Source organism: Aythya ferina (genome assembly GCF_964211825.1).
Source record: "Aythya ferina genome assembly, chromosome: 5".
Classification (NCBI taxonomy): Eukaryota; Metazoa; Chordata; class Aves; order Anseriformes; family Anatidae; genus Aythya; species Aythya ferina.
In genome coordinates, this window is record NC_140301.1 from 48,406,804 (window position 1) to 48,419,084 (window position 12,281).

Here is a 12,281-nt window from a genome sequence, read left to right on the forward strand (position 1 = left end):
GGTAGACACTTTAATATTAAGAACATTTAAGTGCATCTGCATGCCTTTTTCACACAATTAGTATGCTGTTCTGGTAAACAAAGGTTACTATTCTATTTAATGTTATCATTTAACAATATTTTGCTGTACTGCCGGTCAAACTGAAGAAACAAATGTGTTTTATGTGAGACCTATGAAGCTTAAAGAAAAAAGTTACAATTATATATCTGATTATAACATTTTAGAATTAGGTGAATTTCATCTGTATTTCAAAGACATGTACAGTGCGTTTCTTCGGTGACAGATATAACAAAAAAAGTAAAAACATTGACTATGCAGCTCTTGCTGTCTACGTCTCATTTATGTTCAAATGCAATTTACATCTCAGACTTTCTGTTCTAAAAAGCCAGGCTGCTTCATTTCTGAATAGAAAAAGGATTTCAGCATCCTAGTCAGAAAAGTTGATGAATTCCATAGATCCTTTCTAGAGGCACAAAAGGTGTTGTGTGTGTACAACTGGCATGCTGCTTCTTTAGAAGAGGGTACTGGCAGCAGCAGCAGTTGTTGACTCTTGCACATTGCAGAGTATCATGGTTTCTCCGAATTCCAGTAGAGATAATAGATTCAGACCAAACTGATTTGTCACCACTATACTTTTTGTTAGCTTTTCACTTTCTACATAGGGAGCAGAGGGTTGTTTTCTGACAATATTCAGAATATACTGAGCTCACCATGCTGGATGCTGCATGTGCTGAAGCAAGAATTAAAAAAAAATGCTAAGAAAAATGTGTGTTTTTTGGGAAAAAAAAAAAAAGATTTAAAATTAATGCTACTATTGTGGCTTATTTCTTCTAATACTTTTGATTCTTTTAAACTGACAGACAGCTGTGCCATGCTACAGTATTTCTACTTTTTGCTGCAACTTAGTAGTCACAATGAGACCAATTCCTGAAAGCAAATTGGAAGCAGCTGTGCTAGCAACATCTGAACTAAAAGAAGCTCATGGAGCACCAATTCACATAGGTGACCCTGGTCAGTGTTTTTCATGTTTCACTCTACATATGCTTTATTGTCAATAAAAATGGCTGAAGGGGAGCCATGAGAAGTGGTAGGAATAAAATACCTGCGCTAGCTTTATCATGTTTTAATCCTTTCTAATGGTCACAAACCTGAATTGGAGTCGGGGTGAGGAGATAGATTTTGAATGAACAAAACACAGAATTAATGCATAAAGGCAGTTATATGGCAAAAACAGTTTTGGTAAAACATGTAATCATATTCTCCTAAAATGTATGCAGTTTCATTTATGTGTGAATACTTTCTTGTTGTCAAAGATCCCAGCAACAGGGTAGCAGTGATTGACAGCATGGGGAAAAGTATGTATGGAGGCATTTTGTGTCTTCATGGATGACTGTGAAAGAAAATACCATATTATGTTTTAAAAATACTGAAATAAGATACATTGAGCAAAACACTTAAGACAGAATAAATAGAAATATGACTTTTTATTTTTTATTTTTTTTAAACAGCTTGAACAAGTCCAGGCCTATTCTTTGCAAGGAAAGATTGAAAACAAAAAAGATAAACAGGAGGCTGTTTGGGGAAAAGGAAGGAGGGAAGGAGGGAAGGAAGTGTAGACCACCTATAGGATGGAGATAGATCACTATAAAAAAAATTCCCTCTGCTGTCAGAAATTGGTCAATCAATCAGTAGTCTCAAGAGCTGTGTACACAGCCTGATCATGTTGCAGAGTATGGAAAGAGATGTCATTGGTAACAGTACAATATGGAAAGAGATGTCATTGGTAACAGTACAACCCAGTAATATATTTGGTCCGAGTGCTTAAATCTGAGGAATGAGTAATAAATCATTACTTCGGGTAGAGATTGGGAAAGTGAAGGAATACATTATGTGTTTATTTTTAACAGAAAAGAGTAAATGAATATATATACAGATTGTACAAACTAATTCCAGAAAAGACAGCGGTAAACTTTAGCATCTTAGGAATTTAAAAGCAAGGGGAAGAGAGCAAGTGCTTAGAATGACCCAGAAAAGAAGTAGGTGTTTGCTTTGTTAAAGCAAAAGACAATTTAATGAAAGCTGGCTAAGAGTGAGATGTAATTACCTAACCCAGAGAGGTAAAAGACTCCTCATTTCTTTAGCTAGAGAATATATGAAGCTAAAGTAGCAGAAAATGTGTTCTAGAAACAACTCATTTTGCATTGCAGTTATTTATTCTTGTCTACCAGTGCGAAAAATAATACAATTATTTTATTGATAGATAAGATTTATAATATCTTGGGAACTCGGCATACACGTCTAGTTTGTACTTTGCTGCAGAAATAAAGTGAATACATGTTTATTGATGTCACACAGATAAAGGGAAAACAAGACAGCTCAGGATCTGAGGACATGCACTGAAAGCAAACTAAATATGCCACTTCAGTAGTGGGATTTGCCACTGCTGTAATTCTAGCTGTGTTGCTTGATGATGTTTGATGTCCCCTCCCACCTTTTGTAATATTGCTGCTTGACTGAAATCTGTGATGGGTTTATTGTTGATCAATGACAGGTCTGTTGGGAATACAAGATCTTTCCAAACCGGACTATGGAGATCCAGTTCACCTTCACCCTGGTGATATTCCGGTGTTTTGGGCCTGTGGTGTAACAGGAGTAGAAGCAGTCATCAACTGCAGTATGTACAGTCTTTGAAAACTTTAAGATCATCCTTCAATCTCTTTTTCTTTCTCTTTTTTATTTATTTTTTTAAATAGTGGACTGGATGAGTTGGCTGATAGGCTTGATTTGCATTGCAGAGCCCTAGGGTCAGCTAAAAAAGCCCCAGCCAAGCAATAAAAAAAAAACACCACCACCACCAACAACAAAAAAACCTTTAATAGGACTATTTTCCATTGTGAAATGTCAGAAACTTAAAGCTCTGACAGCATCAAAACATCATTTTTGAGCATCACTAAAAACTAGGAACTTAAAAGTTTTCTTTTTTAAACTTTTGAAGTATTATTTTGTACCACAGTGCAGTAAAACAATAGTAAAAGGGAAAGCCAAAAAAAAGCAGCCAGATATCTTTCCATCTCGTCAAGAACTAGCAAACTGATTGACCTAGAAAAGACTTTGTAATTGTCTTGTGAAGAACTTTTATCTTTTAGTTTTTGTTCCAAAATGAAGTAAATGTGACACACTTTATATAATGGAATCCTTGTCCTCTGTAAAGAGTTGTGATCCTGCGCTTTATCCACTCACTTATTAGAGGCATGTGTTCAAAGGGCAAGAAAATGCAACTAAACCATAGTGACAGTGTTATATATTGCTCTAAATCACTAGTGTGGAAGGAAACCTCAAATTTTTAGTTAGAAAAAAAAAGCTTAATACTGATAGACAGTATAATTGGGAGAGCCCTGGGAAGTCATCCATTTCATCCTGCTTTCCCTGCAGGATCTGCAAAACCCTTGTGGTATGCTACAGTTGGTTATCTGACTGGTCTCAGCAAGTGTTGTAAATACATTCAGCACTAGGAACAGAGGCTTTTTTGTTGTTGTTGTTTTGTTCTGTTCTTACATACAACCCCTTTTCTCCACTCCAAAATCCAAGGTGAAAAGTCTACCCTCTCTCCTGTGTTCCCTAGCAGTTTTCCCTGTGATGCAGGATGCATGAAAGGAGAAAGGAGGAAAAAGTTACCAGTCTCTGTTGCCTAAGCAGCTATCTATCACGCCTTGGCCTGGAACTGATTTTTACTTCTGTTTATTTTTTCATTTCTTGTATTAAAAACAGTTGTCATTAATGGATTCTGAAAGCTCTTTATACAGTTTGTATCTTGCTGTGCTCCCCTCTCAGCTAAGTAGTTAAAATCCTGCCATAGCAGCAGTACCTGTACTTTAGATCCATCTGCTAGCTCCTCAAAATTATTGTCTATACACATGGTTTGGTGAGGCATATTAAACCTCCCCATTTTTTTAATCTGATAAAGGACAACTACTTGTCAGCACGGAGTTGTCACAGCTTTTCCATATCACTAATAAATTTGTATTCAAAGGTAGAGAGACACTGTAGCTTCCTGCAGCAGTTTAGAATCTAGACAATTTATTTTTACAGAAACAGTATCACCAACACCCTGTGCAAACTTCAGCGTTAACTTGTTCTTAGTTTTTTCATGCATGTCAAACCCAGTTTTCAGACTTGCCAATTCCTGACTGAATTTCTTGAAGGGTACCACCGTTCAGTTCCTAAATTGCCTGAAGCTTATACTAAAGAGGATAGTGTAAAAAAACATGCTCTCAACTACCCACATGAGCTTTTCAGAAGTGTAAACATTTTCAGATGTATATGCATACATTTCTTTCCTCAAAGTATATTTATTGCTGCAGTGTATCTTAAAATATCACCTGTTTTGTAAGTGTCATCAGGCAGGGACTCTGTGTTGTTAAATTGCTTCTCGAGATTTTATCATTCTGGTATTTCAATATAACACAATAACAAAGTGTTTAATTGAATCTTTTTCACCTGTTCTAGGATCTCCATTAGCTTTTACTCATTCTCCTGGCTGCATGTTCATCACTGACCTAAAGAATGACAGTGTTACAGTCGGGTCCTCAAGTGAAGTCCCACAAGCCTACTGCATTTCACAAGATCCTTTGCATTATAGTATGGTGTCAGCAGAAGCAACACGAAAGATAAAGAATCTGGAGAACCTGATCGGAATAGACCCAGGTAAAAACAATCAATCAAACAAAAAACCTCTTACTTGAGTGGATTTGCTATATCTATTGTGCTTGTGTAGATGCCCACAAAATTCAGGAATGCAATAAAAACCTAAAGGCAATTTTAAGATTTTAAAAAAATACTTGTGCATTACTGTGAGTTAATATAACTAGTTTTGTTTTGTTTTCATTACTATATGTAATATCAGAGTTTGACCCAAATCATTCAACCTTATGGGTAATGGAACACATTTAAATGTGATTACTGCATTCTTTCAAAGTACACAGAAGCTTCACTGTTTACAGCAGACTGGAGCATCCACAGGGAATAAGCACTGTTGCTGAATAAATCTGAAATTGATAAGTGCAGGGCACCTCAGCATGCGGTAAGAGCTATGTAAGTGTTCACTGTTGAGTAAATAGTACATTTCTTTACATATATTCGTGACTGCTGTTTTCTTACTGGGATATTCCAGTAGTTGCATGTGTTTTTCAAACGTCCCTCTCTGATGGGTGGAACTACATCAAACTCTGCTGACATACTTGTTGCTGAGGTGTTGTGTGATGGACCAAAGTGACCTGATCACAACAGAAGGTTGAGAGGTATGGTTGTGTACGTGCACAAGAGAGAAGAGATGGAAATAAGAGGATACAGGAGCAAAAGACAGAATAACACAACTATTTCCAAAGTGCACATTGAGTTAGTCCCCTCTGTCTCCTGTAAATTTTGATCTCACTTTCCTATAAATTTTTTGAAATCTTTTACAGGCAGTAGTGGAAAACAGCTAATGCTCAGCTCTTCCAAGCTCAGGGTTTGGGCTGTGTGCATATATTTGGGCCTGTTTATTTTTACTTACAAGGCCTTTCCTTTTATCCACTCTCTGGAGTTCAGCATGGCACAATGCCATGCTCTGCAGAAATACCGGACCTAACTTCAGAGTTAGCTCATTTTATTGCTAAAAGAGAGTAGCTGCATTACTGTAGTACTTCAACTCAGTTGATACGCTCCACTTTTCAAAGACTAATATACCCTGTTTCTGTTACTTGAGTTTTGTTGAGAACTTTTTTTCTTTGTCCACTATCTGTAAATTATATATTGCCTGTATGTTGTGTAGGAGGAATGGTGAGAAAAAGACAAAGAGGAAACTTGGTTCACCAACAGGAAAGGAGGGAAAAAAGGTGAGAAAGATTAAGATATGAGGAGAATAGAAAACAATAGTGAGGACTTGCCTCTCACTTTCAGCCCATGATTATCAGCACATCATGCTGGTATCCATGGTTTTCAGGAATGCGAGCAAATCTAAAGGACTGCATTGCACACTTGTGTTTCTGAGTGTCAGGAAAAGGAGAGAGAATAGGAAATATTGCAATAATAAAAGACTTAAACAGATAGGCAGAGTTGCCTCTTTAGGGACTGACCCAAGAGATCTACTAATATTCTCCTCTTTCTCGAGGTCAAATAACATGTAACAGGAAGATCTTTTAGTAATTGCCTAGATACCAATGTAGTAGTTGAGTTTATCAAGTCCCCCATAATTCACAGTGTATCTGAGCCCTCAATAAAATTATTAACCACAGAAGTAAGTTGAATTTATTTGGAAATTAGCTCTTTCCTAAAGGGACAGTGTTAAGCAGAGTCAAAGGACCAGCTTACTCAACTGAGGTCTGCATTGAATCTTCCATAAAATGTGGGAAGCTTGAGTAGCAAGCTAGATTTAGTAGTAAAGCAAATAGTTTAGTAGTTAGACATGGTCTGGCACAACTGTAACCACAGATCAGAGGAAAGCAGACAGTAGAAGGAAGGGAGACGATATTCAATGAGTTCTTAGGAAGAAAGAAAAAAACATGCAACTTGCACCAATACCTAGAAACGCTAGCATAGTAATTTTCAAAACCCAGTTAACCAGAATTCTTAACCTGGAAACACAGCTCGTTATTTTCATTACTCATATCCTATACCTTCCTAGGTTTCCTGAGGAAATTAGCCCAGTTCCTGTCTTGACCAGAGGTTTTTCTTTTTATTGTATTATTTTTACCCGTATTATGTCATTAAAGTACGCAGATTCACCCAAACAGAAACTTCAAAAGGAGAACAACGTACTGAAGTGTACTGTTCTCTTAAAAATGTATATCTTTAAAAATACTTTTGTAGGAGATCGGGGTATAATTCATTTACACCGCCCGGATGAGCTGCTGAAGGCTTGCCTGGCCATCTCCCATGCTCGGTCAGTGTTGATAACAACTGGATTTCCTACCCACTTCTCTTACGAGCCACCAGAAGAAAATGATGGGCCCCCTGGAGCCCTCGCCATCGCAGCCATGCTGCAGGCCTTGGAGAAAGATGTTGCTATAGTAACAGATCAGAGAGCCATGGATCTGAATAAAAAGATTATTGACGATGCTGTTCAACTAGGTAAGACATACATTTTTCCAGTTTTGTCTTCCTAATTTGAGCCAAGGTTCGCTTCAGGTATTCTCATTGTAACTTACTACAGATTTTTTTTTTCTTTCAGAGAATGAACACGCCATTCATCCTGAACCTCTGATTAGCATTGTTATGTTTTGTTAAATGAAGCTGGCACCAAGTTAATGTTTGTGCATCTGTTACGGTTAGCCGTTCGTGATGAATTCTGGATGTCTGTTCTTATTCTAGTAGACCTGTTTTCTATCCCAAGGTCCCCTTTATCAGTACTAACAACTAAATGAATTTCATTAAAAGCAAGGATGCAGGGAGCTTATCAGGAACTGTGTAAACCCACTGAGGCCTGAATATTCTAACTATTCTACCTAGGAAAAAAAATAATCACTGAAACACACACCAAAAAAAAATGGTACATAGTATCTGAATTGTATTTTATTTTCCTCTAGGAATCCTGAAGAGACCTGTCCCTCTACTGAGTTATCGAAGGGAAAATGCTGATTCAGCTTTGAGGCTTTTGTGCGAGAATGGGAATCCCAGAAGACCTAGGTACATTTATTCAATTTTTGAGAATGGGTCACACTTCTACTGCATAGTGTTATAAATAATCGTGACTTAAGAAGGTGTAACGCTTGCAAGTAAATCCTTTAGAACTGGAATTAACGGAACAAACTTTGAAGCAGAATATTGGTATTATAGCACACATACAGAATTCCATGTTATTCTGAGAGTATGCATTTCTGGCGTACAAAAAGAATTGATACTTCACATATCAATAGCTTTTTCTTCAAAAAAAATCTAAAAGCTTTTCAGCTGTTATTCCATAGCAATATGCATATACGTTGCATAATACATATGTTTTTTCCCAGTTTTTAAATCAGCATAAAAATTAGGATGCAGAGAGATGGAGTCAGTTAAGGAGCTGGGAAAAGAATTTGTTTGGTTTCTACAGCTTTGGCTCATGTTTGACAACTGGGAAATTGGATCTGACTTAAAAACAGTTGAGATTTACTAATACTGCAAAAGTGATTGTCCTATTGTCTTTAGGCAGACAAAACCAAAGTTATAGAAGTATGCATGCACTTCTGAATATTGAGTTAAACAGTTTGCATACGTGGTGTCCAGTGTAAAATGTTGTGCAGAAATTCAGGTTTGTACAAGCGCATGATTAAGGTTAAAGCACTGAAGAATACATTTCATTACTTAGTAAGCAACTTATGTTTCCTTTAAATAGGCATATATTGTTCATTTTTATTGATCTTTCCCTGTACAGCATTTCAATGCTGTTGCCTTCCATTTGTTCTTCTTAATAAAAAGATCTTTCACTCTGGTATTTGCTTCACCAATGTATTGGTTGGCATATGCTCTAAGTTCAGCATGATACCGTCTTGAGTTTTTATGTAATGTTTTAAAAGCATTTTTTATAGCTATGCATCATTCAATTACAGCCAGTTTCTATTTCAATTGATCCCACAATTCCAATAAGCTAAAGTAAGTGTTTCTTTAAAGTAGACAACTACACTGTTTGAGGTCTCCTGAGTCACTGTAGATACCCACACACAAAAACATGAAGTAATTCAAAAGAATTAGTAACCTCTTGACAGCAGAATTGGAGAAATGAAAGAAAAATGACTTAATTCTAACATACAGTGGCAGAGCTGAGTACTAAAATTCTGCTTAAAGCATTGGACATCTGCAGTACATCTGTGTACTTTTGTAGCTAGCAAAACAAGCATGGACTTTAAAAACAAAAAAAATCTCTCAAATCCACAGCCCCAAGATCTGAAGATCCAAACCAAAAAACTCCCTAACTAGATGCAAGCGAACATTTTCCAAACAATATTATTTAAGCAGAGACTACATTTACACCAACAAGGACTTACATCATCATTAAGTAGACACTTTTTTGTTCTACTTGAAAACACAAGTTTTATACTGTGAGATATTATATAGTTTAACACGAAAAAGAGCAAGCCCAGATGGCTGATCCAAAGGATTACTGCTTAGGAAGATATCAGGAACTTCCCTATTTGTTGGTGGCAAACGTGGTTTGATGAAGTTACACTAAAGCTATAAAGAAACTAGACTAACCTTTGAAAAAGAACTATGGAGAACTGCAAGTAGAAACAGCAATTCAGTATCCAAGTTTTACCTTACATCACAAATACTCAAAGAGTAGAACCAAGTACAACAGGAGAAGTACCCAACACAAGACTATTATAGGTGAGAATCAAAGATTTGACTCCATTCTTCTGTTCTTTTACTCTGTCTCTAACCAGATTTGATCACCTGATAGCAATAGAGCGTGCTGGAATGGCTGCTGATGGCAATTACTACAATGCCAGGAAAGTTAATATTAAACATCTAGTGGATCCCATAGATGACCTATTTTTAGCTGCACAAACCATTCCAGGAGTCACAACAACAGGTATGACTGCATTATGGTCTCAGAAGCAAGAAAAGCACAAAACAGGAACTCTTACTTACTGGAAGTGCTGCAGATCAGGAGGCAGGTGCTGAGTAATTGCTTGAGGACTACAGCTGTTTCTCTTAGTTGAATTTAAAGGGAGGGTCGCTAGAGAAAAATTACAGATTTTTATGAAAGGGTGCTCACATCCAAAAAAAATTATGGAGGAGTTGAATTCGAAGTTATTTAAAGACAAATACTTAAGCTTCGATGTGTATATTATCTATATGTGAGTGTGCATACATATGCTCCCCTAAGTGTAGGTTTTGACAGTGACATCTGTACATTCTGTATTTTGCATGTGAAAGGCAGCATAGAAATACTGCAGTCATTTTTATGGTTGTTATACCTGCATTAAAAGAGCAGTCTGGACAGAACATTCACTTATGTTGCAATTGATGATAGATTCTCTTGACCAGGGATATCATAGCTGCATCTAGTATAATAGGCCCTTCTCTAAGAAAATGTGAGCATAAAGTAATGATCTTTAAAGGAGTACATTGTCCTTCCTACCAAAACTACATTAGCATCAACTAATAAATCTAAAGATCTTTTGTCAATACAGTGCTCCTCTCTTTTGTCAATAGTCCTCTTTTTTTTTTTTTTCTTCCAAAAACCCTAGTTGTATCTGGCTTTGTAAGAATATGCTAAAGATCAAGGATTCCTGGGTGTATATATATGAAGTGTTGTATAAAGTTCTTGTATAAACAAATGCTTCCTGCTGCATTGTGTGGCCCAAAATGGAGTTAGGAGATACGTGATCTATATAAACATTTGAAACAAAATTAGACATAAAGTGTCCATGCCAGGCTGATTTCAGTCGCAGTAGAACATGGTTGCTGGTCTGGCCTTTTTTCTTTTTGCTGTGCTGTGGACTCACTCCTAAGTATCACCAAAGGCACTGAAACTCTGACTTCTTAACAATTATGTCTTTCATATGTTTCCAGAGAGTGTAGAGCACTCCTGCAGAGATAATGCATAGTCTGGTCGCAGTATATTGGAATCTTATTTAAAAGCTGTGTAGCAGTAGAGTTCACAGGTATTTTTTGTACCATCTTAAAATTTGCAATACATTTTATTCAGATTTAATGAAAATATTTGCCCTGTTCCTAAGGAGTAACATTCAACGTTCAAAAAGAAGCACTCTAGATGGCACTCTGTTGGCAATCAGCAGAGAAGCTGAAGATTTGACTGAGTAAGGATAGAATAATGTCTTTCATAAAGATGTTGAGCAAAATGCCTGAGAACTTTATCTGCTGCAGTTAATTTCAATTACCTTATCCCTGATTTTAAGTTAACTTGGATAACTTTGTATACTAGAAATGGATACTAAAAAGATAGAGTTTTCGGTATTGCAGAAGTCTTTGCACTGTGTCAGTAGGTAGAGAAGGGAAAGAGTAGAACGTATGTTACATGTTGATTAATTGTCAGATTTTTCATTGAAAAGTAGAAGTTTAAAAAAATCTGATGTAGGAGTCTGACCACAGACAAATCATGAACAATGCCTACAATTTCATGGAGTAATATCATAAAAAATGTGATTTTAAGTGCAACCTTCAGGAATATACAAAGCAGAGACTTTCAGGAATATACAAAATAAGAAGACATGAAACAGTGAAGGTGGAAGGAGTCATTTCCATGAAAAGTTGAAATAAAAGATTGAGATGTTACCAAAACCACATGATAATTTTCTCAGCTGTCATACAATTGACATAATTATATATGCTTTTTGAAGACCTGCATTAAAAAAAAAAAATCACATTCAATTTCCCTTTCACACAAATGATTTTTAGTACAGAAGACTGGCATTTTCTGCATTTTTCAGGAATTCAGTTTCAGAAACTAATGTAGTCAGCAAAAGCTTATGCAGAAGATATGACAAAACTGTATTTCCTCTGCCTGTAAAGCACTCAGGCCTTTAGGAGAAGAAATTTCTCCTTTTCTATTTTCAGATATGCATTTGAGATTTCTGCAGTGGGATGAGATGAACTGAATGTTTGAAGGGTCCGTGTCTCTCTGCTGACTTTCAAAGAAGTCTAACTGACTAGCTCATATGTACACAACTGTTTTGTCAGGTGAATCTCAGTCTGGAAAACCTATAAGAAAGTGTTGTCCTCTGTAAAAGAGGAAGAAGAAAACAGATGGTGCTTGAAATTGTTCGATGTGGAAAGATGTGATGTTTTCTTCCCAGTGAAATGCAAATGGGTTCCATCCAAAGCAGTAGATCTACCAACTGTTAACCAATGTTATCTTTCACTGCTAAAGAAACTGTTGATTGTCCTTAAAGACAGAGTTCGTTTTAACCCCTTTAAAGATCAAGAGCAGAATTTTGAATATACCAAAATATCAAAACATGGATTCTTACAAAACAGTAATAACTGCCCTATTTATATATGATGAATGGTGCACCATGATTATGTCATTTGCTACATGAAACTTACTATCAACCAAACAGATTTTAGAAGGCACCATTAAATCCCAACACTGAAATAAACATGAGCAGTTTATTAAAGCAGACAATTCTAAGCAAAAAGAAAGGTTACCTGTTTCATGGCAAAACAATAAGCACTCATGAAAAATATGTGTCAAGCTTTACATGTTCGCCAACAGATTATGCCTGTTTTGTAAAATAATTAAAAAAAAAAAAAAGTTGCCATATTCACCAACAGATTATGCCTGTTTTGTAAAATAAATTTAAAAA

At 36.3% G+C, this 12,281-nt stretch overlaps 1 protein-coding gene across 7 annotated transcripts in view; it reads left to right on the forward strand.

The window, feature by feature from the left end:
- Positions 1 to 12,281, forward strand: part of DGLUCY (D-glutamate cyclase) — a 42,336-nt gene that overhangs the window by 21,040 nt on the left and 9,015 nt on the right. For all 7 annotated transcript variants that reach the window (XR_014693577.1, XM_084521051.1, XM_084521049.1 and 4 more), the window contains 6 exons: positions 861 to 1,011; positions 2,552 to 2,674; positions 4,507 to 4,704; positions 6,847 to 7,107; positions 7,563 to 7,662; positions 9,393 to 9,541. Coding sequence is in view for 6 of the 7 variants with exons in the window: in XM_084521051.1 (XP_084377177.1) it covers positions 861 to 1,011; positions 2,552 to 2,674; positions 4,507 to 4,704; positions 6,847 to 7,107; positions 7,563 to 7,662; positions 9,393 to 9,541 (982 nt within the window). In the remaining variant the exon portion in view is untranslated. The remainder of the gene's footprint in view (positions 1 to 860; positions 1,012 to 2,551; positions 2,675 to 4,506; positions 4,705 to 6,846; positions 7,108 to 7,562; positions 7,663 to 9,392; positions 9,542 to 12,281) is intronic.